This window comes from Stegostoma tigrinum, chromosome 23 (assembly GCF_030684315.1).
Source record: "Stegostoma tigrinum isolate sSteTig4 chromosome 23, sSteTig4.hap1, whole genome shotgun sequence".
Classification (NCBI taxonomy): Eukaryota; Metazoa; Chordata; class Chondrichthyes; order Orectolobiformes; family Stegostomatidae; genus Stegostoma; species Stegostoma tigrinum.
In genome coordinates, this window is record NC_081376.1 from 20,010,701 (window position 1) to 20,038,631 (window position 27,931).

The window sequence follows — 27,931 nt, forward strand, 5'->3', positions numbered from 1 at the left end:
TGCGAATTAGTCATATATACAAATACAAATGAGAAAACCAGCTCTTAAACTAATTTACCTTTTCTGGTTGGTGTTTAGACCACAGGTTCTGTCGGTACTCTACTGCTTTGCCTGGCTATTTTTTTCAAAAATGCAAATTGACAGTGCGAAGAGATAAAAAAACTCTTGGAATATCGTCTTACATATTGTCATTAATTCTTTTTTAAAAATTAAGGTTCCTACCTTCTACAGAAAGGCCCAACATGTTTCTGCCTGCACCATGGTATTCTTGGCGTTCCACAGAAATGATGTCCGTCCCACCCAGCAAGAATGCAAGAGGGTTAAAGGAAAGGCAAAGGAACACAAAGGTACACAGCACCATCCTGGATCGATCCAACATACCAACGCTGCTTGGTAGTGTCTGTTCTTGTTTGACGGACACCTAGAGTCAATAGGATGTACCATCAGTTCAAATGCAAATCAGACCACCCCACTGTTCAAATGCACTCTCTCAGGCTAGTCTACTGTGTTAAGAATGTACAGAAGAAAAGCCCTTCCAAGTTCTGCATTTTCATTTCCCACAGTCCCTGTATAATTCACAATGTCATGAACTCTACAAAGGAAATTTATGATCTTTGTTGCAAGTAGTCCCAAATTTCTAAGTGTTATCTAACAAATGCCAGAAATAATATCCATCTTTATTATTTAGCCCAGGTCTGCTGGCTTCTACAGACAACATTCTGAATAACCCCACGCTCATGAATGCTCAGCAAGACAGGAGGAGGTTTTTCAAACATTTCGAAGAACCACTGCATCACTAACTGGTTCAATATCTTCCTGGAAACACTTGAATATCATGTTGAACAAGTTCAAGCTGGTCAGATATGTATTTTGATGATGTGCGTGAGCCATTACTCAGTGAATTAAACTTATTCAAAACAATTAACATTTCTTTAAGAAGAAAGCTAAAGTCATTCTTCTGACAGCAGTGGAGTATGTTAATGTTTACACAATTTACCATAATCACTAAGTAATGCACAAGTCATCCCCAGTATCCAAAAAGATTCAAGTTACAACATTCACTACCATTTGCAGTTAGTTTGTTCTCAAACTTTCTGCTTTTAAATCAGAACAGGGCTATGAACTCATTAATCTTCCAATTATCTTTGTCTTGCCTCTAGAAACCTGGTCATTAATGAAAGCACAACTTGTATAACAAATAAAAGGGGGAACACGCATTTATACAGCAATTTGCTCATCCCCAGGAGGTGCTTTATAACCCATAAATTACTTCTGAAGTGTAGCCTCTGCTGTTATGTAGACAACGACAGCAGGAGACCATATACCACTATGTCTCGGAAACGTCAGTGAGATGAATCCCACAAGTTGATTTCATATTCCAAAAGGAACACATGCAAGCCTTGTGCTTTCTTTTGAATTCCCAGAAATGCTGCAAGCCTACATTGCTTTTTCCAAGGCACAAGTCAACCAATCAACTTGACATGCCAATTATTCAGCACCTTTTTCTCTGCTCAAGACAAATTGCTGATTGTTTAAAATTTTGGTATTTCAGCGACATAGCTTCCTGTTCAGCAATACTGACATTCTTCACTACCAAACAATTTCCTTTCATTGCATTGGTTCAGAGATAAAGGTTGGTCAGAAATTTTCTGCTTTTCTACAAAAAGTGTTGAGAAATCACTTACATTCCACTCAATCAGGAAGACATAAACGACCTTTGTTTACTATCTCATGTGAAAAAATCTAATTCCAAGAATATAGCACTCTCTTAGTATTGCACAACATTGACAGTCCTAACTTTGAACAGATTACATGTCCAAATCTTGCCATGGGACAAGAACACATTCATTTCTGGTTCAGAAATCAGAATGCTGCTATCAAACTTAAAGTAAAACTTTTTCAGAGAAACATAGTGGCACAACAGATTAAATGGTAGCACATCTAGTCTCTTTCCCTTTATTATAATAACATGATCTCAACGGATTTTCATTGTATTTTTATATCAATAGAGTACTTGGGATTCTTCAGGAGGAACTGGCAAGTTTTTCTTTCTTATAGTTAAGGTATTGGACAAGCTGCCAGATGCAGAGAGAACAAAAACACAAATTCACTCCAGCAGTGACTTCTACAGCTTAAATTCCTACTGAGCTCTTGATTGGAAGAAGCCTAGAGACACAGTGTCGATTGTATAAAGAAGAAATTAACTTCAAAACAAAAAAATTATAATCAATCCACAACCAGTGGTGCATTAGCTGATTTCAGCTGCTACATTTGTACAATAGCAACTGCCCTTTGACCTAAGCCAAAAGGGAAAAAAAAATGCAAGCCAATTCCTGCTTCTGATCACAATGCATTAACCCCAGCTGAAAACCATCACATATACAGGGTTGAGAGAACGTGGACTGCATAGCACGGTTGGAAACGTGGCCCTACCAGCTACAGTCTGTAAATGGGAACTATCTATGTGGGAAATAATAAGGAAGTAAGTAAAGGAAGTGGAGAAAAGGTAGTTGCTATGAATAATGATGGGGTGAAGGAAGGCTCAGTAATCTTTACTCATTCACAGGATGAGAGCATCACTAGCTAGACAGCATTTATTGCTCATCCCTAATTGCCCAAAGGGCAGTTAAGAGTCAACCACATTGCTGTGGGTCTGGAGTCACATGTAGGTCAGACCTGGAAAGGACTAAAAAGACATTAGTGTACCAGACAGGTTTTAAATGGCCTTAAAAATGGTACAGAGATTTATAGGTAAGTTGAATGGTATTCTGTGGCTATGCATTATTCCAGGTTCAGCTCTGTGGTGTTCTATATTTTTGGAAAATAAGCACTCAGAATGTAAGGGGTAGTATGCTGGAATGGATAGAAGGTTGGTTGCTAAAGGAAACACAGGGGAGATACAAATGGATCTTTTTCAAGGCAAAATGGTCACAGCTCTCATGTTACAATTTTTTATATTGTTTAGATAAAAGGGACCAAAGATATGGTCACTAAGTTTGCTGACGACACAAAGAAAGATAGGAAAGTAAGTCGTAAATAGAACGTAAGGAGATTACAAAGCGATATAGAAAAGTTAAAGTGAGAGGGCAGGGATCTAATAAACAGAACACAGTGTGGGAAAATGTGAAATTGTCCTGTTGGCAGGATGAATAAAAAATCTAAACGGTGAAAGATTGCAGAGCTCTGATATGCAGAGGTATCTGGATTTAATGCATGACTCGAAAAACATTAGTAGTACAGCAAATAATTAGGAAGGTTAATGGAATGTTAATTATCACTAGAGGAATTGAATACAAAAGTGAGGTGTTATGCTTCAATTACGCAGAGCACTAGTGAGACCACATTATCTTATTTAAGGACAGATGCAAATACATTGCATGCAGTACAGAGATTTACCAGACTACTATGTGAAATGACTGGACTGTCTTATGAAGAAAGGTTGAATGATTGCAATATCTAAGAAGGTCATACAGTGCCTTGTCAGGGTCAATTTGTCAAGGATGTTTTCTCTTATAGAAGAATCTATAACTAGGGGTCACAGTTTAGAAATCAGAGTCTGTGCAATTAAAATATAGAAAAAGCAAAATTTTTGTTCTCAGAGTCTGTGGAACATCTGACGAGATGGTGGAAGCAGAGTCTTTGAATATTTTTAAGGCACAGGTAAAGAGATTCTGGTTAAGCCAGGGGGTGGAATGTCATCAGCAGCAGGCGGGAATGAAACCAAAATCAGATGAGCTACAATCTCACTGAATGGTGAAGAAGGCTCGAGGGGTTGAACAACCTACTCCTGCTCCTTGCTCATATGCATGTTTGTACATTGTCAAAACTTACTCATGAATAATGATTGCTTGGCCATGGTACTAAAGGATAATAACTCATTCCCAGGAACCAATGGGATAAGTAACTGAGTAAAATAAAGGAAATAGAAATCAGAGGAAAAAAAAGATTGATGTCAGTGCTTTTGTCTGAATTGAGAATATGAAAATAACATAGGGCAGAGTTTTGCAGGTAAGGACAATTATGCATCAACACTGGCTGTTTTTGTGCTTACAAGGACACATGCACTTTATGGCTCTCAACATTCATTCTTAGCTCTCACTCGGAGGTTGCCAGTCTTACCTAACAACCAGGAACATGGGTAGGCCATCTGGTCCTTTGAGCCCAACCCATCATTCAATAAAATCATGGCTGATCTTTTCATTGGCTCAGCTCTACTTACCTACCCTCTCACCATAACCATTCCATTACTGTTCAAAAAACTACATTCACTTTAAAAACATTCAATGAGGAAACCCCATTTATTTCACTGAGCAAGAAATTCCACAGATTCACAACCCTTTGGGTGAAGGCATTCCTCATCAATTGAGTCCTAAATCTGTTCTGCCTAATATGGTGGCTATACCCTCCTGTTCTAGTTTCACCCGCCTGTGGAAACAACCCTCCTGCTTCTATCTATCTATTCCCTTCATAATTTTATATGTTTCTGTATGGTCCCCCTCTCATTTTTCTAAATTCCAATGAATATAATTCCAGTCTACTCAGTCTCTCCTCAAAAGCCAATCCTCTCAACTTTGGAATCAACCTACTGAATCTCCTCCTCACCCCGTCCAGTGCCAGTACGCTCTTTCTCAAGTAAGGAGACCAAAACTGCACCCAGTACTCCAGGTATGGCTCCACTAGCACCCTACACAGCTGCAACATAACATCCCCGCTTTTAAACTCGGTCTAGCAATGACAGACAAAATTCCATTTGCCTTCTTTATCACCTGTTGCACCTGCAACCAACCTTCTGCGATTCATGCACAAGACACCCAGGTCCCCCTGCACAATAGCATTCTGCAACTTTTAAGCATTCAGATGATAGTTCTTTTTACTGTTATTCCTACCAAAACTGACAGCTTCACATTCATTAACATTGAATTCCATCTGTCAGACCTTTACCCACTCACTTAAACTACTTATATCCCGCTGCAAACTTTCAGAGTGCTCTGCACACTTTGCTGTACCTCTCATCTTAGTGTCATCTGCAAAATTGGACATGCTACATTGGTCCCCAACTCCAAATCATCTGCATAAATTGTAAACAATTGCAGTCCAACACTGATCTCTGAGGGGCGCCACTAGTCACTGAACACCAACTAGAAAAGCACTCGTTTATCCCTAGTCTTTGCTTCCTGTTAGTTAACCAATCCTCTATCCATGCCAATACATTGCCTGTAATGCCATGTACCTTTTGTCTAATGTAGCCAAACTTGTCAAATGCCTTTTGGAAATCTAGATACACCACTTCTATTGGATCCCCATTGTCCAGCATGTTCACAATGTCTTCACAGAATTCCAGTGAATTAATTAACCATGACCTGCCCTTCATTAACACATGCTGTGTCTGCCCAATGGGACAATTTCCATCTAGGTGTCTTGCTATTTCTTCCTGGATAATAAATTCAAGCATTTTTCCCGCTGTAGAAGTTAGGCTAATAAATTCAAGCATTTCAGGATAATAAATTCAAGAATTTTTCCCACTGTAGAAGTTAGGCTAACTGGGCTTCTCCATCCTTTGTCTACCTCCTTTTTTAAAACTGTGGCATCACATTTGCTCTTTTCCAATCTGCTGGAACTGCCTCAAAGTCCAGCAAATTTTGGTGTTCATGTGCTATTTCTCTCACCGTCTCTTAGTAGCCTGGGATACATTCTGTCAAGGAAAGCAGACTTGGCTACCTTTCACTCCATTATTTTTGCCCTCCACTACCTCTTTTGTGATTCAAAAAGATATAAAAACCAGCATAAAGGCACTTTACCTGAATGGTCATAGCGTTCAAAACAAGTTAGATGAGTTAATGACACAAATTACCACAAATGAGTATAATTTAGTAGCCATTATGGAGACATGGTTGCAGGATGGTCACAACTGGGAATTAAATATCCAGGAGTATGAGATTATTTGTGAGGTAAGGAGGTGGTGTAGCTCTGATATTTAAGGATGACATCAGGGTGGTAGTGCGAGATGATATAGGTTCAATGGAGAATAAGGTTGAACCCATTTTGGTGGAAATTCTAAGAAGAAAATGTCACTGATAGGCATAGTCTATAGGCCATCAAATAATAACAGTAATTGATAACAAGGCAGCTAATGCAGGTGAGGACCAAGAAACACATGAATGCCTCTTGGTCTCCTTCCCTCTGCTTTCTTAGTGCACAGTTTTTGACTGCCAGCTTCCTTGGTTTAGCAGAGGGAGAGACAGGCAACATGTGACAATGAGGAGCACGAAATACTCAATCAATCAGTTGGATAGAGGGGAGGTCATGTCACTGTATGACAGTGTGCTATATGATACTCAGCAAAAGCATGGGATTATAGCTTACATGGCAAACACATTACATGAGTTTCACACAAATGACATTGAGGGAGTCATAGGGGATGATTCCTTAGTGGGAATAAGGGGGACAGGTCAGTTAGAAGATACCAGCACATCAGTCAGAGGCTCATCCAGCTACGCTTTAGGGGGTTGGCTAATCAGTCCTCCAGTCAAGTGCATGTAGTTTCGGAATTACACATAAATTGTAAAATCGCGCCAGAGAGTCACTGTGAAGCACAGCAGGCAATGAGAGGTCAGTAGTTTGGGACAATGAAGTGGTTGTGAGCCCTTCGGTGTACATGAAACATGCAATACTGAGTTGTGGTCCATAAGCCTTGGACAGATGTGAATGTAGTTGTAGAGCTAGACTGAATACTGGGCATTTGAGAGTGAGTTAGTAGAGAGAATACAGCAGCACTTACCATCTTTTTGATGTATCACACTGCAGTGACCTGTGCTGCAATTCTTGTCCAAGCTGACTGGGTCTGGTGGCATGGTCAGTCCCTTCTGGTGATCAGTTAGAACCATATGTGTCTCGTAAGCTGGGAGATAGCCTGCCTTTCCTTTCTCTGGTCAAGCGTCGCAGCTAGAGAGGTATTTCCATGCTTGCAATATCGGAGGCTGGGTTTTAAATAGGGTACCAGAGGTGTAGAAGCACGGTGCACTTCTGACTCTCTGGCCATACAATTGCCCAAGGTATGCACCCAAAATCTCAAGTGCAGAATTAAAGAGATTGTGACAGAAAGTTCACTCAGGCCATGGTGGACCACGCACCATAAAACACACTTTAATGACACTTGGGAAAATTCAGCCCATAGCCTCATGACAGCAATCACATGTACCTTAGTATCATCAAAAAACAGGCTGTCTGCTTCAGAATCACTGCTGCTCACGGAAAATGGGCTGTTTTGAGGTGGGGAGCCAACATCAGATGGTGGTGGTGTGAGAAGGTCAGGATCCTGCTTCAGTCCATTCGTGGTTGTATCCACGTTTATTCCATTAGATGACACAAGATCTTTCAGAGATTCTGAAATTAAACATAATACGTGATACAAATGGGACTCATTTCTAATGATAATGTCTAACTGTGCAGTACACAACCAAAGTCAATCATCATTCCTCACAACAGAAACCTAATTGAGGCCACAAACAAACATAATGATCTTCGTGAACAGCCCATGGAGATTACTCCTACTCCTAATTCAAACAAAATGTAAGTGGAAGAACAATATATGCTAGCTAACCTATATATTGTCCTGAGTCCAAAGAAAGGTTGAAGGTGGAGGAACAGAGGGATCTTGGTGTGCAGATACATAGATCCCTTAAAATGGCCACCCAAGTGGACAGGGTTGTTAAGAAAGCATATGGTGTTTTGGCTTTCATTAACAGGGGGATTGAGTTTAAGAGTCGTGACATCTTGTTGCAGCTCTATAAAACTTTGGTTAGACCGCACTTGGAATACTGCATCCAGTTCTGGGCGCCCTATTATAGGAAAGATGTGGATGCTTTGGAGAGGGTTCAGAGGAGGTTTACCAGGATGCTGCCTGGACTGGAGGGCTTATCTTATGAAGAGAGGTTGACTGAGCTCGGTCTCTTTTCATTGGAGAAAAGGAGGAGGAGAGGGGACCTAATTGAGGTATACAAGATAATGAGAGGCATAGATAGAGTTGATAGCCAGAGACTATTTCCCAGGGCAGAAATGGCTAGCACGAGGGGTCATAGTTTTAAGCTGTTTGGAGGAAAGTATAGAGGGGATGTCAGAGGCAGGTTCTTTACGCAGAGAGTTGTGGGAGCATGGAATGCGTTGCCAGCAGCAGTTGTGGAAGCAAGGTCATTGGGGTCATTTAAGAGACTGCTGGACATGTATATGGTCACAGAAATTTGAGGGTGCATACATGAGGATCAATGGTCGGCACAACGTTGTGGGCTGAAGGGCCTGTTCTGTGCTGTACTGTTCTATGTTCTATGTTCTATGTTCTATGTTCTAAAGGAGAGGGAGAACGCTTTGTCCGTGAGAACATTTCCAAATATGTATCAAAATGTGACCAACGGGCACAGGCCATAGCTCCCAAACAACAAATTAAAAACCAGATATTTTCTTTGCACTAATTGACATAACAACTTGCTAAAATTCTAGATTCCCTACCCCTAGCCATCTGAAAGCACATACCACACAATAACAACACTTACGGTTTTTCTGTGTGGCCATTCTCAGCACCATGTTCTCCTGTTTCAATTTCTGATTGGCTTGTTGTAAAAAACGGATATAATCAACAGCTTTCCTCAATATTGCTGATTTGTTCAACTGTGCAGGCAAAGAAAGAAAACAAAAAAAGTGTTTTCAAAGGATCATAAATTCACTTCTACATAGTGGTGAAAACACAGCTTCTTAAGATGCATTCCTAAAATAATGGAGTTTCTGATAAAAGCTGATATGCTTGCCTGCAAGGAAGGAAGTCTTAGACCAAACATTGACTCAGATTGTTACTGTGCACCTATTACCAAATCGTGACGCACAGCATTAATGGAGAAGGAGCTGCGGTGCCAACAATGAGATCTTTCAGCTCCACAATCTTGTCATTGATGGATGAGCTGTAACTATTCTCAATAGGGTATGAGCCATGCGTTTCTTCCCTTTGTTTGGTGCATTGCATGGTTTGCCACTCACTGGCATACGATTAATGGGAAGTTTGTCTGCAACTACCATCAGAGGGACTATTGTCAAAATTGTGTTTCCGCTGATCAAAGCCTGAGAATACAGAAATTTATAAACAAGCTCAGGACAATAATGAAAACAAACATGGTGCTCTGACTCCAGGTTAGAAACATGCTTGGTCTGGAAGATAAGGTACAGCAAGAATAAAAAAAAAGCTAAAAAGTTTTTTTTTCATTTTACAGGTTTACCTCCCTCTCTTCGAGATTCAGACTGCCTGCCCGACTGCCCAATTCCATTCCTCATTCAGCAGCAAAAACCAAAAGAACTGCGGATCCCGTAAATCAGGAACAAAAACAAAGTTGCTGGGAAAGCTCAGCAGGTCTAGCAGCATCTGTGGAGGAGAAAACAGAGTTAATGTTTCGGGTCCGGTGACCCTTCCTCAGAACTGAGCAAGAGTCACCGGATCCGAAACGTTAACTCTGTTTTCTCATCCACAGATGCCGCTAGACCTGCTGAGCTTTTCCAGCAACTTTGTTTTTGCTCCTCATTAAGCAGTGTTGTAGTAATCTGCTAAGTAGGCTAAGTAGGCTAGTTGAGTGAAGATGCATCACAGCTGAGGTTGATCTAAGCCTCAAACGGCATTCAAATATACTGTAGGGCTCTGGTGGCACATAGACAGCATCCATACCTCTGGGCCAGGAGGACCAGGTTCATGTCCTACCTGCACTACAGGTGCGTCATTATACGTTTGAACAGGTTGATTAAAAATATCTGCATACAAATATACACTTTGCAGCATGCATCAGGGGATAATGATTAGAAATAGAAACAAGAGCCCATCTCTCGACATTCAAACAAAAGGATAGCCTAACTAATTGCAACCAACTCCACAGAGTCCAGGAAATTGACTAAGAAAATACGGAGTTACTTTTTAAAAATCAACCTGTTCACAGGTTATTACACACTACCAGAACAGGTGGGACTTGCACTCAGGCCCCTTGGCTCAGAGGTAGTGATACTACCACTTGGGCTATAACCAGGCAATGAACTTCTGACAAGGCACCAAGAAAATGTTCATGTTTTTAAAAAGAACATGTATTAACAAAAACAGTCATTTAATCGACAATGAACATTTTCTTTTGAAGACAGATTTTTAGTTTACTTTACCTTGCTTTCAGTGCCAACAATGAGATCTTTCAGCTCCACAATCTTGTCATTGATGGATGACCTGTAACGTTTCTCAATAGCATTATGAGCTGTGCGTTTTTCCCCCTTGTTTGGTGCATTGCATGGTTTGCCACTCGCTGGCATGCGATTAATGGGAAGTTTGTCTGCATCTACCATCAGAGGGACGGTTGTCAAAATGGTGTTTCCACTGACCAGAGCCTGAAAAATACAGAAATTTATAAACAAGCTCAGGACAATAACGAAAACAAATTCACATTATTGTTTGTTTAAAATCAAAATGCCAGTTTCTTTTAAATTGCATACTGCTGAAATATAAAAGTACATAAATGCTCCTCTAATTTGAACTTTCCTACTTCTTACACTCAACAAGTGGGCATAATTAGCACCAGTGCAGTGAAACCAGGAAAATTATGTCTTAATTTCTGGTACTAGCGAAACTCAACTCGGATAACAGCAGAGTGCGACACTTAGCCTTAGTACCCGAGTTGACGAGAAGTGGAATAGGTGCATGAAGATACTTCCCATGGTTGCTGAAGCCCCATTGCTGGCAATGGGTGTGAAGTTCACATGTAATCAAGTTTGGACATGATAAGCTGAAGCTGAACAGCCTGCTGAAAATCACTCATGAACATTTACGAATTAAGTTAGCAGGAAGAATAAAGGTTGTTAAATAAAAGTCATTTGGTATTCATGCACCTCCTAAATGTATCATGTGTCTTCTGTTGAAATATAAGTTGAAGTAGCATGCAGCACTACCAGTTTTGACCCATCACACAGCTTCCTCAATTTAAAGAAAATGCAGGTGTATCTGTCGGGATGTTGCACACAGGTAAAATGTTCTAGAATTCTGTTTGCAATATTTAGTGGCTAGTTTCCTTTCATCAATGGGAAGTTGTGATCAAGACTCAGACCAGGAAAAGCCTCATTATTCTTGTCATCAAATACTTCTTTAGCTTCTCAACTGCATTGTTCTTCTTCTCAAGGAGAGCTTCAAATATTCCCCATGAAGAAACAGGTGGTTTTCTCTCCCTTTAGTTTTAAGGAAATGTTCAATTGCAATTTGCTCTTTGCACAATTATACAGTATTTCTTTCATCTACAAATGGAAGAAAGTCTCCACAAACAACAGAATACCACAAGAGTAATTTCAAAAGCAATGTTTTATTTTCTCAACGTATGTTAACAGTGACAAGTAGCTGCAAGGGAGCAAAAGGCAGTGGTCTGATTCAAGAGGTAGCTTATTCAAAGCTTTTATTGTGTACTGCATTAATTATGAATGTCCATCGTTTACATGGAATAATCCAAGGGGCTTAGTGAATTGTAATTTATCTACTTTAACTTGAAAAATCTACAAAAACTATTTCTTTCTTCAATGATAATGAAAGCTCATAACAACAGAGGGATCCTTGGGGTGCTTGTCCATAAAACCTTGAAGTGGTAGGACAGCTTAATACAGCAGTTATGGTGGCACATAGGACACGTCTTTATCAGTCAAGATGTTGATTACAAGAACAAAGAGATTCTGTTGCAGATATACAGAACTTTGGTTAGACTACTGCGTGAGTAATGTGTGCAGTCTGGTCACTGCACCAACGGAGAGATGTGATTGCACTAGATAAAGTACAGAGGAGATTCATTGGGATGGAGCACTTCAGCCATGAAAGGAGACCGGATAAGCTTAGGTTGTTTTCTTTCGACCAGAAAAATTCAAGGGTGGAACCTGGTAGAGGTGTATAAAATTATGAGGTGCATGGACAGGGTGAACACAAAACAACTGTTCCACTTAGTTGAAGGGTCAATAACAAGAGAGCAACACCTTGAAGGTAAAAATGTAGAAGTTTAGAGGGACTCAGAGAAAAATATTTTCAACGACAGGTTGGTAGGGGTCTGGAACTGCACTGAGAAGCGAGTATAGGCAGTTAATATCAACCTTTAAAAAAGGTGCTTGGAGGAGTACCAGAAATGTCACAACATTCAAGGCTGTGGGCCAAGTACTCGAAAGTGGGACTACTGTAGACATTGCGTAATTTTGGTAGTACAGACTCGACATGCCATTTCCATGCTGTATGATTCTATAATTTACCTACCGGCATTTGCAGAGATGTAGTTTGAATTGGAGAAGTGCTACTTGCTAGAGTTGATATAGTAGGAGACTTTACTGATGTTACTACAGTACTTCCATCAGGCTTCAGTGCTGTGAGTAGCAACTGGGGTTGGAAAAGTACCTGCAGAAAAAGACAAACAGAAAGATTAAGACCAACCCATATTTATACATTACTGCATAACCCTCATATCATTTCTGTCATTGCAAAATTTTTCTCCAAGTTGTGTTTTGTGATTCATTTAGTATCAGTCAAGCAGTTCAACAGCACATGAAGGGGTGAAAAAAAAAGTTCTCAAATTTCAACAGGAAATTCTTTTGACAATTTTCTACCCTAATCATCACCTCAGGGTAGGCTTCACAAGCCTGGAATGTCATCCTGTATATTGACAAATACCAAGTCTTTCGGTGTGTTCACACTATTTGACTTTGGAGACGGAACTGACTCAATCCTGTCCTCAAATTGAGATCCGAATGGTGGTCAAGAGTTAAAAAGTGCTGATTTTCTCCCCCTTTGTTCACGGGAACTCAGGCTAATTGTAACTCCCCTATTATCACACCAAGATTAGCAATTTCACATCTCCCTGTTCAATATGCTTCAGGACCTTTCAACAAACAGAGGTCCTTAGTTGCTTCATCAGTCTCCAGCTTGGCATGACAGTCAACAAATACGAGAACAAATCCTTCACTCAACATTTATTCTCTCAGATGTACAGCCTGTTGCAAAAAGCTTTTTTACTGAAATTATCATAATTTACTGATTGTATTGAGACTGAACTCCTTATCAAAATGTGAATTATAGCCGAACAATACATTTTATTTGCGGATTTAATATCATCAACCCAGAGTTTATTTTGTTCACTTGCTACGTTGGAAACCTGGCTTAACTCACAATCCAACTTTTACACAATATTCCTTTCAGTATTTCCAGCAAATTCATGAAAGATAAACCATCAGCTATTCCTGGAATCAGGCCCTGTGCCAGTGTGTCCTTAGGTCACCTTGCAATTTCCCTACATTGTGAACTCAAATATTAACAGCATTACTTAATTTCTTCAACAAAAGTACTATTATATTTAGCACATCAGGAGGAAGATCCTCCAATGTCAATTAAGCCGGAATAGAATAAGGCAATGTACATTGCAAAATATAGTAGGGGAATGAAATCAACACTAACAAACTAAGAAATAGAAAAACAATAAGTTCTGCAACAATCCCTAGGTGTTCAAGAAGGAACTGACATGCAAATGTTTTTTTCAGTACCTTTTTTTTACACTTGTGAATAAACATTAAGTCAGAAATCAGAATCTGGGACTGAGAAATTCAAAGCTTTCTGCTCCAGTGCACACTCATTTCCTCAGGTGTTTTATTTTTGAATAGAAAACTGAAATTACTTACTGGTACTTGCTGGAACTGTGAAGCGACAGTTGGAGAAGAACTCGATGTTGCAGTTGTTAAAAGGTGCTGGGCAGAAACATTCTGGACCTGGGTCTGAATGGTCATAGGTTGCATCTGCTGTGGAACTGCCAGACTCTGCAGTTGCTGAGTAGCCATCGCCTGTGTTGGTGCTACCCAAAATAAATCCAAAGGAAAATTAAATTTCAGCTTAAGATACTTTACTGGGATCAGGGCAAAATGTCTAATTTGGATCGGAGTTTTGGCTCAGTGGTACTATTTCCATTGGAAAATCAGAAGAACATCGGTCCAAGTCCCACTCAAAAGCTTTAGTTTATATCATCAGTGCAATGATGAGCTACATTGCCTGTTGAAAGGGTTGCCAATCACAAGATTTTGAATTGAGGTTCAACCTCACTCTCAGAGTGCTGTGAAAGATTTTATGGCACAGGCATTGGGAGTTCTCCTGGCCAACATTAAATCCCTCAACCATTATTAGTAAAACAGATTATCACACAGTTTTTTGGGGACCTTGTATGTAAATTAAGGCCATAAGGCGGACAAGCATAAGTAGGTCATTTTGTCCATTGAGTCTGCTCCAGCATTCAATTAGTTCATGGTTGATCTAATATTCCTTAACTCCACTTTCATGTTTTTTTTCCTACCTATAGCCCTAGCCCTCAAAGTCATTACAGGATTAAAAAGATTGATCTCTATCTCAGCCTTGACATTCTTAACGAACCAGCCTCAACAAACTTCTGAGGAAAAGAATTTCACAGATTCACAATGTTCCAGGAAGTTTTTCCTCATCTACCCTAAATGAGCAACTGCTTATTCTGGTCCAAGACTCTCCCACAAAAGGAAACAACCTTTCTGAATCTACCCTATCAAGTACTCTAAGAGCTTTATATATTTCATTAGGTTGACTTTCATTCTTCTTCTGAGTACAAGTCCTATTCTACTCAACCTCTCCGTACTAGATATTAGCCTAGTGAAGCTTCTCTGGATTGCCTGCAATGCCAGTAAATCTTTTCTTGGATAAGGAGCCCAAACTGTTCACAGCATTCCAACTATGGTCTGACCAGTACCTTGCATGGTTTTCACAAAACCTTCCTAATTTTATAATCCATTCCCTTTGAAATAAAGTTGGCTGCCACTTACATTTTTGTTACAATGTTGATTGCATTTCAAAAATACTTAATTGAGTATACAATACTTTGGGATACTGCAAGTTGCGAAAGGCTAACAAGCGTAAGCACCTTGCTTTTAGAAGTCTCACAGTCATTGTTTCAAAAGAATTCCCCATTCAACCAAGAACATTAGTTACAAAAAGATGTGAAATCCTGTAATCTGCTAAGGGCAAAAGGTCAGTCACCAAGGTCAACCATTACTTAGTCACTTTTGACCCAGCCCCAGTGAAAAACCAGCCCACTTCCATTTAAAAAAAATACATAAAGCCCTTCTTCCACATATTTCAGTTAAGGTTGGGAAAAATTAACCCTAGCTTATCTTGTGCCATTTTCCAGCAAGCAGCTGCAGAACACAATGACGACCCAAGGGAAAAAGACAGGGCCCCTCCATGAATGATCTATTGCTATGGCACAGATGAAAAACACACCTATGACACTTCTGTAACAATTCACCATTGACTTTGAAGTCACTCATCCAACAAACTACCTTATAATTGGCAAGAAAACACATCCTAGGTTGAGGCACCAGGAAATAGCCTTTAAATTATGGTAATGAACCATTTATCTTACTCAGATAAATTGCTAAAGAGAAATTTAGATATTTCTTTTAAACAGTCGACTGTTACACAATTGAATATCCTACTATAATTCTGTTGCAAGTAGAAATCACAAAAGCATCCTAAAAATAAAAAGCGAAGTAAGTTTAAAAAAATGCAATGTTCCTTCAGGAAGCACCATGGCATGAACTGCCTCTTTCAGTAACATACAATGCACAAGTTAGACCCAAAGAGATGCTTGCAGACTTTCCACCACCTCAACAATTAAGCTCTGAATCAGAAAGCCCATGGGTCGCCTTCTCAGTCCACCACCAATTAAACTGCTTTCATGGTGAATTAGCAGACATGTAAGGGCCTCAAGCTGCCATTAGCCCAATTACCTGTCTTCTTCACAGGCAGGAAAACTGGCCACTTAAATAACCTTATTTCCAAATGCCCTGATACCCTAAGCTCCACTCTCAAAAATCAGCTTGATTGTACAGCTTTACATGGCTGGACACCTGGGCCTTCAATTCTGCTTTGCAACTCCTTAGGGCTGCCAGCCTCAGATTGGCCAGCAATCTCTCACAAGATGAGACTTCAATGGCAAGATTCCTAACTGAACTAGAAATTTATTAGGCATGGCCTATGTACCCACCTCATGCTTATCTGGCAAGCTTTCATGCTGGTACGGGCAAAGAACCAGCTTCTGCTGAAAATTGTTTATTCCAAAAGAAAGCACTAAATACTACCCTATAATTCAATGCTGAAACTTAAGTAGAAAAACTGGTTTCATGGATTAGAACATTGGGCTTGAATGATATACATTCAAATTCACAACGTGTCAACTAGTACCAGAATGCTTTCTTTGCGTCTCAAAGTCAGAAGCAAGTTTTGAACTTGGACCACTGCACTTTCATTCATGTTACTGAAAAAAATTGTCAAAAGGAAAGATTCATGTTTCCATTCAAAACCTTACAAAAATACAGTGATTTTTATTTTAAAAAGGCAAAATCATGCATCATCTACAAGAAAATATTCCCTTTGGAGATTAGTATCTATTTAACAACATATCACAGAGTGAAAAGCACAGTTATAAAATGAAATCAGCAATGATGGGTTGGTCAACAATGGCAAGTTTTCAACACTGCAAGATCCATCCCAAGCAACATAATGATGCAATAAGTTACCCACAAATTTCTTTTATTTACTTATAGATTTTGTTTTTCAATTGTCTCAGACAGCTTAACCTTGTCAAAAATGAATACTTGCCCACCTTTTCCAGGTCAGCACGGTGGCTCCGTGGTTAGCACTGCTCTCTCACAATGCCAAGGACCAGGGTTTGATTCCAGCATTGGACCACGCTCTGTATAGAGTTTGCAAATTGTCCCCCTGTCTGTGTGGATTTCCTCTCAGTCCAAATATGTGCAGATTAAATGGATTGGCCATACTGAATTGTCCCGTACTGTTCAGGGATTTGCAGGTTAGGTGGATTAGCCATGCTAAAAGCAGGGTTATGAGGACAGGATGGGGGCTCGGTCTTAGTGGGATGCTCTTCAGAGGGTCGGTGTACTTCCATGGGCCAAATGGCTCTTTCCACACTGTAAGGATTCTATGACTCTAACTTAACTATTTTAAAAACAACCTGTATATCCGAGTACTCTCTTAAATCTTCAGTAGCCTATTACCACTTTGACAACTCAGGCCCTTGATCAAAACCTGATGCAAATGGTAAAGTGGTGTACTTATCCAAATGTCTTATATGTCTAAAATGTTAAAGATATCAATGGATGTGAGATAATGCAGCAAAATGGCTTTGAGATTAAAGGTCAGCCATGACAGATGCATGGTGGACCAAACTGGAGGGGCCAAATTTTCCTCTTCTGCCTCTTATTTCCTATGCTGACAGGCTCTGAAACACCGGTATATGCAGTCTGAATCCAAAAGACTCTCAAGGCATGGACAGAATTATACAGCACACAAACTGTTCAGCAAATTGTGCTTTTCTTAGCTGTTTGAAAGAGCTACCCAATCAGACGGACACCTCCACTCTTTCTCTAATCCTTTCCAAATGCACGCAACTTGTTACTGTGTTCTAGATCATAATTACTGCATTATTTTCCCTGCTGGTCTGATTTCTAATCATCCTAAACTGATGTCCTCTAGTTCTTTACCAACTTTTGAGCGAAATAGCTTTTCTCAACTATTCTGCCAAGTAAGATAACATAAAAGGAGAAAGTAAGTTCAGGAAATAGAACCTCCCCCCACAAATTTGCCCTAAATGTTAGCCTGAGTGAAATCCAAGTGTTTTTCTCCTTAAAGGCATGAAGGCAAAGGCAAAAACAGGATACATATAGGGGCAAGTAACCATTTTCTATCCTTCCTTTCCCATTTAAGACATTAATTTTGAAAGTTGAAGACAGTATTTGGTTATTGATGAGGCCCTCTAACAAAAGCACATTCCACCTCTTCCTTTCCTGTTGCTTAAAGTTCACAAAGCACAAGTTTTACACCCATTTTCAAAATAATTTTACCCACATAAAAATTACAAACTAAATATTCCACTTATTGAAATGAAAAAAAACAGCAGGTACTCACATCAGGACTATTCCTACAAAGAAATGAACTTCATTTGCTTATTATTTAACAATACTGGAACTAAAAGTCTGCATTACTCAACAGTCCATGCTTAAGTTAGGCTGACTTAACTGAAACAATGACCTTAATTTCAGAAGGGTGCATCTCACTCTGAAAACCTGCTTTATCCATAACTTCCTAAGCCATTTTAAACTGTACATTTGTGGACTTCAGAAGACAGTTTCTGCTGATGAGTAAGGACAGGCCAAACATGCACAGTGACACTCACATATTCAGTGACGTGGACTTTGAGGACCACATGAGAGAAGGTCCTACAGCAGTCAGATTTAACAATATAGTCACTATATTAGGGCTGCTACTGGATACATCGAGTTCTACATGTTAAAATAACCATGAGAGCATTCTTCTCAGCTCAAACACAGGAACATAAGTCAGTGGAGGAGAAGAATATTTGAACCAATGAGCCTACTCTACCATTTTAAAAGATCATTGCTAATCTGATTGTGACCTTAATTTCATATTCCTGTCTATCATACCATAAACGTTGTGAGCCCTGTCAATCAGAAACTTGCCTAATTCAATCTTGAATATATTCAATGACCAGCTTCCAGTGCTCACTGCACAACAGAATTGCAAACACCGATGATCCTCAAAGAAGAAATTTCTCATCTGTGTTATGTGGGAAATTGCTTATTTTGAAACTGCACCTCCATCATGAAAGAAAACACCCTCTCATTAAGATTCCATTAAGATCCCTCTGAACCTCATTGGTTTCAAAAACATAACATTCTTCAAAACTCCAATGACTATGGGTCCATTCTGCTAGACTTTTCTTCATAAGTTAGTTTCTTTAGCGGAGGAATCAGCCGATGGAACCTTCTCTCAACTGCTCCAATGCCATCATGTCTCTGCTTAGTTAAGGTGACCAAAACCGTACACTGTACCCTGAATATGGTCTCAATGCCCTGAACAGTCGTGGCAAGATTTCAAAAGCTTGTGACTCAACCTTCCTCACAATAAAGGCCAACATTCCATTTATCTTTCTAAATTACTTGCAGAAGAATCATACTAACGTTCTGAAATGTACACTGGCAATAAGATCACGCTATATTGCAGCATTCTGAAATTTCTCTCCATTTAAATAAGATTCTGCTTCTCTAAACTTCCTGCCAAAGTGAACGACCTCACATTTTCTCACGTCATATACCACCTGGCAAATGTAAACCATTCACTTATCCTTCTCACAACTTACCACATATCCTATTGCATCACCAAAAACTGAGGCTACAATACAGTCAGATCTTTGTATTATAGATCATAAACAGTTAAGGCTGTCATGGGAATCAGCTACTAAAGTTTGCCATCCTGAAAATGCCCATTTGTCCCTACTCTCCTTTTCCTCCGAGTTTACCAGTCCCCTGGCCATTCTAATACACCACAGCACCATAAGCTTGGATCTGCTCAGAACTGTGACAATATATTGAATTCAAAACGTACAAGACCCACCCTGCCAAACTATTCAACACAAGTGTTGTTCTTATTGCTCAGGTGGAAAGTACTCACTCATTCATTGTGAATAAAGACACCAATATTACAGAAAGGCCTCAGATTCAATTATCGCTTTTTAATGATCTTATATAGCACAGAGAACAGTGATAAAGTCAGCCTCAGTCGAACTAGGTTTTGGGTACGCACAGTTTAAAAAAAAGGATCGGGGCTTTGTCAACCACTATTAGATAGGAGATAATGTAAATCCAGTAGTGACTTTGCCCACTAGCAACAGGCTGGCAAATGCATACGCAGCCATCTGTGAAAAACGCAAAACTAAGTTTCTGATCTGGGGGCCTCTTAGTGAGCATTACAAATAGCAGTGCTTGGTCTGGCTAAATACAGGCACTATCTTCAAAATGTAATTGAATAAGTCTTCAAATCTATGGTTTTTTTTTCATTCAGGCAGTTCAACATATTATTATTCATTCTCCAGATTATAATGCCTCAGTTATGTTGAAAGTTTCAGAGAGTAAAGAAGTGATTCAGCACATCACACTTATTAAGCTTTAACCTGATCCTATTAGACTAGCCCTTCCCCCACGAGCCTTAAAAAATAAATTTTAAATGAGTACCCACTTTCATTTTAAAACTATCATGGGTTCTACTTCCTGTAGTACAATTAGTCAATTAAACACTTCTCTGTTCATCTTACTGACAATTTTAAACACATCCACTTTGGTTACAAACTGACCAAGTAGTGTCAGAGAAGTTTGAATCACCTTCAGTTCTCATTCTAAACTTCTTTCTTCTAATGATCACTGCTCTAGTTCCTAATGTCTCCTCATAACTAATGGCCCTCATTTCTTTCAATTACCCCAGTGAATTCTCTTTTCACAATTTCCACGTTCTTGCTATCCTTTCTGAAGCAGAGGATTTAAGAATGGACAAAGTATTCTAACTTTGGCTTGGGTAATGATTTATGTAAATTCAACCTTACCTCTTCAATAAGTGCACTGCTTATTGTACAAGTGAGCCAGACGCTCCAGATTCAACACTGATTTGTGCTGAGAGAGTTAGTGTCAGTAGGGGGCAGAGTTCTCACCTTTGTTTTACAGATGTGATTTTTTTAAAAAGGCAGTTGCACTTTCTACTGATCACATTAAATAGTCAATGATGGGAGCCTCAGTGCATCAAGCAGAAAAGACTGTATTTGGCCGAAATGTGCACAGCCACATACACACACCCTAATACTGAGATTCCTGCCATCAGTTTAAGCCTAGAAATAAACAACTATTTGGGTGACACATTCGAGGACATCACACCAATGGATATTATGCCAGAATTACTGAGCGCACTTAAGACTGGAAGGAAGAACATAAGAGGCTAAGAAGAAGTGATTTTACTTTACAATTTTATGCAGATCTTTGTTGTATCCAATATCTGAAGCAAGCAGCAGGTCATGTTATCCAAAATCTCTTTGCAAATTCCATATATGTAACAGGTTCATTTGTTAATATAACTAAAGCCAAATGGTGTCTTTACCATTCATGCATCTGCACATTACAAAAGAAATAGCAAATACCAACACAAGCCCAGATTAAAATGCTTCCAGGAGTTAGACACTTTAGTTATGAGGTTAGATTGAACAAGTTGGGAAAGTTATCCTTCGAGAGAAGAAAACTGAGAGGAGATTTAATAGAGGTTTTCAAAATCATGAGCAGTTTAGATAGACTAGATAGGGAGAAGCTGCTCTCAAATCTAAAAATCAACAAGAATGTGACAGCATAAATTTAAAGCAATGTGTAAACGAAGCAAGGCTGATGTGAGAAAAGGCTTTTTGACACAGTAGTTAGGGTATGGAATGCACTGCCTGGAAATGTGGTGAAGGCAGGTTCAACTGAGGCTTTCAAGTGAACATTTGTGGGTTATTTGAATAGAAATAGCATGTAGGGATATGGTAAAATGGCAGGAGATTGGCACTAAGTAACAGAACAAGCGCAGGCATAATGCACCAAATAGCTACCTTCTGCACTGTAATAAATCCGTGACTCTGTGAAAATGCTCAAAATCCTATGTCTATTGTTTCGATACTTTTAAGTTAACCTGTTCAGAGGTGTTACAACATAGCTCTGAAGCGGGTGGGACTTGAACCGAGGCATTCTGACACAGAGACACTACTGCACCTCAAGAGCCCTTCATTCTTCTAATCCTATTTCAATTTACACATTTTGTATTTAATTATCATTATTCAAAGGCCCAAACCAAGAAAAAAACATATTCATTCTGTGGCATGTTAAAAATAATCAATTACCTGTAAATCCATTGGAATTCTGAAAGCCCAGTGACTGTTGCTGCACAAACTGTGGCTGTAGTTGTGTTGAGGTTGTAAAACTCTGTGACATCATGAGAGACTGCTGATGTTGACTCTGTTGCATCTGAGCATTTTCTTGCTTGACACGTTGTGGAGAGGGGCCCTGAAGGAGCTGCGATTGCTGCGGACGCTGAAGCTGTTGGACCCTGGAGGCCTGATACGTTTTTGCGGGAATTTGATTCTTGCCACTACTCCCCAACAGGCTGTCAAGAGTCAAGTTCAGAGACCCCTGGTTAGGTGTGATGGATGAACTGCTATCCTGGAGAGGGCTGCTAGAAAAGGTGTTGTCAAACAATTCAGGGAAATCTCCATCCTGATTGCTAATCAACTGCAACATATCTGTAAATAAAGTGGAATACATATTACAAGACTAGACAGATAAGTTGCTACTTCAGCAAACTGTATCCTGAAATAAAGCAGCCAGTAGCACATTCGTTGTCGACTTATAAAAGCATTTACATTCCCCCAGTTGCAGGCTTGCTCCAACTAAATAAATCACTACAACATCACAATGTAACTGGAATGCAAAACTAATTAATTAATTCCAATGTATCTTGGGTCGTCAGATCTTCTGATAAGGTGTTACATAAATGGCGGTAATTTTCGTTCATAAGATCTACACTGGAAAAATCAGAATTTTTTAAAGTTATAACAAAAACACAACAGCTACTTTAACGCCATCAATTTCCATATCAACAGCTACTTTAACACAATCAATTTCCAATTAATCAGATTTTGATGGGGATATCATTTCCATTAGTTGTACAATCTCCAAGGCTCCCACATATTATGGACAACTGCCAATGCCTGTGTATTTCAGATCTTGCATAAATGCTAATTTGTTTTAGAATTATGAGCAAATAGCACAAACATTTTCATTAGTACCATTTTCCCATTATCACAAATGTGTTTTTAAAGCTTTGCTTTAAATATTCTGCTGTTCATGCTATTCTAAAAGTGAACTACATACATCTGAAATCAAATGTAGCCATCTTGTACAATAATTGAAAGAGACTGTTTACAACAGCATTAAGATACACTATCTGCACAAATATTTGCACCAGTAAACCTCAATCTTTACAGTAACACTATACTGTAACAGTATTACCTTCAAATGTGCAGTCCATTGCTACACTTCATCTGTTCAACACTTGATACAAGGGTTATGCTGCTACATTAAGAGCAATATTTTTGTAGTGCACAAGAGCACCTTAGGAGCTTATCTGTTTCGTCTTTCGGAACACTGCACATACAAAACCACACTGCAGCACAGTAAGCAAACAGAATTGCTCTATACTTCTTGCCTCCTCTTCCTCCTCCTAAGAAAAAAAATCCACTGACTGTATTCAAATTGAGGGGCGGTTGTTGGAATCTGTTTTTTTCTCATGAGGTGATCTGGTTGAACCAATCGCTGCAGTGCCCCAGTTGCTCGCTATGTTTGGCTAACCACTCAGACATGACAGAAAGGATTTGTGTAATAGTCTATACTTCCAGGGGCACTGACTAATTCACAAAGGTGAATAACCAGGGGTTACTTTCGGACATCTGCTCCCCAGTGCTAATTCCAATACAGATATAGTACAAACCATCAAACTCACTCAAGACATTTAAAAATCACAGTCTAATACTGCAACATTAGTTCATTTCTAGATTTTTTAAAAATGAGTGCATCATATAACATACTGAAAAACTTAGGTTAACAATTTTAAAATATCAGAAAGGGCTTCTCAGAATGTAAGTACTGTTATGGATTAAAACCAAGTACAGAAAATAATTCCTTTTGGTTTGTAAAAACTCAAAAGTTTCCAAGATGCTGTTGGCGTCTTGGAGTAGATCAATGTGCAGATGAACTTGAGAATTTCACAGAAGGCAATAACCGCGAGTAACCCAGGCGTGACGTCACTGACTGAGCTGAAAGGGGTTGGGTTGAAATTGAACACACAAGTCAGCAACTGTAACCTTGCCAAAACTGCAACGAATCGATTATACTGAGCACCAGGGCAAACAGGGTGCATACTCTCCACGTCGGATGATATACAAATTGAACGATTTGAAATATGAGTTTTATATTGATTAAGTGTAAAGATGATTTTCTCCTTTCCCCATATCTCATTGAAATTAAGTGTAATTTTTTCATAAATCCCTTTCTCTCATCAATGTTTAAACATTTATGTTAGAAAAGGGGCAGTCTGACAAGTAATTTTACCAGAATAAAATTCAATGAATGACTTAAGCTGCACTAACACCATTACCATCCCGAGTTAAGGGCTGTTTACACCCTACCCTAATACAAACTGACTTTAACTATTATAAAGTGCCTGTACTTAAATGCTGCACGAAGTTTAGAAGTAGAACAACAATATTATGTACGTAAGTTTATACAATTTTCCACAAATCATGGAAGCATTTACTCTTAATTAAATAATTTTACCAGTATTCTTGATTTTGATTTCAGTAAGAATTGTTTACCAAGGAATTCTACAAATTGTTAGTTCTATCTACAACTGTCAATGCAGAGTACAAGCTCAATCTTTGGATCTTCAAACAGCCCATTAAGCAGTGTCCTGTTCTACCAGACAACGAGCAGAGTTGTTAACATTAACATCTAGACCTTCTAGACTATCCAAAGGAGCCAGGCTCTGCCCTATACCTCCACGATCCTGCTCCCCCACCCGGAATGCTGCCCTCTCAAGCCCTGCCCATCACTCACCATCAATGTCACTGAGCAGTGCACTATCGATCTCGCTGCTCTCGGTCAGAGACGGCTCCAGACTGTCTAGGGCCGAATCCTCGAACATCATGGCCGGATCAGGAGCAGCGTATGACTTCCCACTGTTATTCATGTTAAACAAGGTGAATGTCCCAGACGCGGAGAGGGGAGGATCAAACCGGCCCGGGTAGGGTGGGGTGGGATGAGGTGGGGCAGGGCGGGTGAAGGGTATGTTGAACTCGCTGTTTACACCGGGCTCACCGGCCGTGGAACCATGTCAATAAACGCCAGGAGACACCTAACTCGCTGGCAGGAGCTGAAGAGGGAGGGTATCTCCCGAAGACACGAACTCATCTTCTTGATTGATAACTAGTATGGCCAATGAGAGGCCAGGTCCTTGTGGGCTCGCCCTACTGGGCGGGCAAAGTGCACCAATCATTTGCAGGTTATGTTCAAGTTCGGTTGAGAAGGCGCCGGCGAGCGCGGGGGTGGAGCTGGCCCGCGTGCCTCTAGAACCAGCGGAATGCAGCCAATGAGAGCGCGGTCTGCGGCGTGGGGTGATCCATCGTCATCGCTGCAAGCCGCCGCCCTCTTTTTGTGGGGATTACATCAACTCACTTCCCCACGTGGTGGGGTTAGGACTAGTCGATTTTGTGGTTAACAACAAGAAACTGTTACAAGTTTTGGAGGTGGGAGGGTAGAGATAAGTAGATTGGACAAGTAAATTGGACTTTTCAGCACAATTAAAGAGGTTGTTAGGCCACAAAAAAAGCTATGTGGCTCAAACTAATGGTGTAATACTTCCCCCTTTCTCCCTATTTATTTCAGAACCCTCTCCCCCTCCCCCATTTCTGATGAATTGCCTAGGCTGGAAATGTCAGCTTTTGTGCTCCTCTGATGCTGCTTGGCCTGCTGTGTTCATCCAGCTCCACAACTTGTTATCCAAGATTCTCCAGCATCTGCAGTTCCTGTCATCTCTGATACAATTTTAATCTCACTTCGAAGCCTCTTCTAGGGATGCCTAACCTGAAGAAGTTACCCTCCTCCCTCCAGACAAGGGGATCTCTCTCCCACTGCAACACCAGCATCTGCAGTTCCTATTGTCTCTGGCGTAATACTCCATATCAGCTCACTTCAAACATAAATCATTACAATATATTGAATGTATCCTGATGAAGGGTAACTGGACTCAAAACATTAACTCTGCTTTCTTTCCACAGATGCTGTCAGACCTGCTGAGTTTCTCCAGCAAGTTCTATTTTTGTTTCAGATCTCCAGCATCCATGGTTATTTGTTTTATTATAGCTTGAAATATCATTCTTGAGCACAACTATTAGGACCCGTCTTAACTTTTTGACTCTGCTTAAATAAAAGATTGGTAAGCAGCACGCACAGTCAGGTGGGAAAATTGTGATGTGCAAATAATAAAGTGGAGGTGCAGGTGTTGGACTGGGGTGAACAAGGTCAGAAAACACACGATGCCAAGTAATGGTGACTTCAACTGACATAGGAGCAGCGCTGTGAAAGGTTGTGATTTCCAATAAATCTGTTCAACTATAATCTGGTGTCATATGACTTCCAATCTGGAAGTAATGACGATCGGGTACGAAAAAGAGCAGACTGGTTATTAAATATTCCTGGATAGATGGTGTTTGGGAAATAAAAGAAAGGAAAGAAAGCAGGAGGGATGCATGTATTTGATATCTTAGATTAAGTCAAGGTCAGGATCTATTTGGGTAGTGCTAAAAACACAGCAGAGACACTGTTACTATATTTGGTATATTGCATAGATTATCAACTAATTGGAGAGATATAGAGGAATAAATATGGAATGAAATTACACAGAGGTGAAGAGGTAATTCAGTTGTTATTATGTGGAACTTTAATTATACTAATAAGTCTGGGATGGTAACAATAAAGGAAAAGAGACTGAGTGATTTTGAAGTGCATTTAGGAGAGATTTTTAGTCAGTGTTTTTTGGCCAGATGAGAAAGCATCATTGATCGATTAGATTTTGTGCAATAAGGCAGATCAAGTGGACAATGATGATCTCATCTAAGTTTTAGGCTAGCAGTCCTAGTAAAAATACTTAATTGAGAGTGAGTGGGTTGAGACTACTTTTAGCACAGGTAAGTGGCAATGACTGACAAACAGTCCTGCAACAGAACAATTGGTTGACTGTAAACATGAGATGGTTCAGGTACAGTCAAGGTATGTTCAAGGGAAAGAAAGGTAAGCCAAACAAAACCAAAAGTTGTGGATGACGAAAGAGACAGATAGTAAGATGAAGTGGAAAAGGAATGCATATGACAGATGTCTGATTGATAATACAGGTGAGAACCAGGCTGAATATAGAAAGTTCCAAGGGAAATTAGAAGTAAACAGTGGAAAACGTATACGGAACCCCGAGCATCACACCTACCCCTCTCTTCAAACATTATGTGCCCCACCTTTAATAGGGTGTGCATATCTGGGATCAGGCTGTCTGGTCACTTCAGGACACACAGAGTGGTTGGTGCATGGAATGCGCTGCCGGTGGTGGTAGTGGAGTCAGATACATTAGGGATATTTAAGCGACTCTTTGATAGGCACATGGAAGATAGTAAAATGTAGGGTACGCAGGTTAGTTTGATCTTAGAGAAGGATATTAGGTCGGTGCAACATTGTGGGCCGAAGGGCCTATACTGCTCTGCTGTATGTTCTGTGTTCTCTGTTCAAACAGTGAGGATGAGAAGAAACTGATAGCTGATGCAAAAAGGAATTCCAAACATCTTCTAGAGCATATGAATAAAAAAAGTGTGGCAAAAAAAGGTGTGGAGTAGATTAGGGATCAAAAAGGGAAGGTTAATCTCAGTGGTGGAAAGACACTAAAAATAATAGCCTGGAACAAAACTAACAGTCACTTGGTCAAATGTGTATTAACTGAAGACAGCCAGAAAATATATGTTAAATGCAAGATATGTTTAACAAACTTAATGGTGAATTTTATGAGGTAACAGAAATGAATGATACATCTAATATGGTTGATGTGGTATACTGACACTTCTAAAAGAAACTAAATGATGTGTCATATTTTGTTCGGCATTCCCCCAAGATTAAGGATGACTTTCTTCCATTCCAATGTTGTGTCCTGAAGTGATCAGGCAGCCTGATTCCAGATCTGCACACCCTGTTAAAGGTGAGACACATGGTGTTTGAAGAGGCAGATGGGTGTGATGCTCAAGGTTTTGCATACATTTTCCACTGTTTGCACTTGACCTGCACCTGGGCTTGTTGTAGTCATTCAGCTGGATGCTGCTACGTAGATGCTTCTTCTCTAGTTTGGACTATCTTGGGCAAC

General features: G+C 39.9%; 1 protein-coding gene across 2 annotated transcripts in view; it reads right to left on the minus strand.

Annotated features, from left to right (window-relative positions):
* Positions 1-24,896, minus strand: part of srebf1 (sterol regulatory element binding transcription factor 1) — a 47,300-nt gene extending 22,404 nt beyond the window's left edge. Inside the window, exons 1-8 of one of the 2 annotated variants that reach the window (XM_048552410.2) lie at positions 24,592-24,896; positions 21,822-22,220; positions 13,699-13,868; positions 12,287-12,424; positions 10,180-10,398; positions 8,547-8,661; positions 7,199-7,383; positions 223-421 (exon numbers count right to left, since the gene is read on the minus strand). In XM_048552410.2, the coding sequence (XP_048408367.2) occupies positions 223-421; positions 7,199-7,383; positions 8,547-8,661; positions 10,180-10,398; positions 12,287-12,424; positions 13,699-13,868; positions 21,822-22,220; positions 24,592-24,724 (1,558 nt within the window). In that variant the 5' untranslated portion in view covers positions 24,725-24,896. Of the gene's footprint in view, positions 1-222; positions 422-7,198; positions 7,384-8,546; positions 8,662-10,179; positions 10,399-12,286; positions 12,425-13,698; positions 13,869-21,821; positions 22,221-22,989; positions 23,209-24,591 lie in introns of those variants that run through there. The other variant, XM_048552411.2, reaches the window with a different exon arrangement.
* Positions 24,897-27,931: the final 3,035 nt, after the last annotated feature.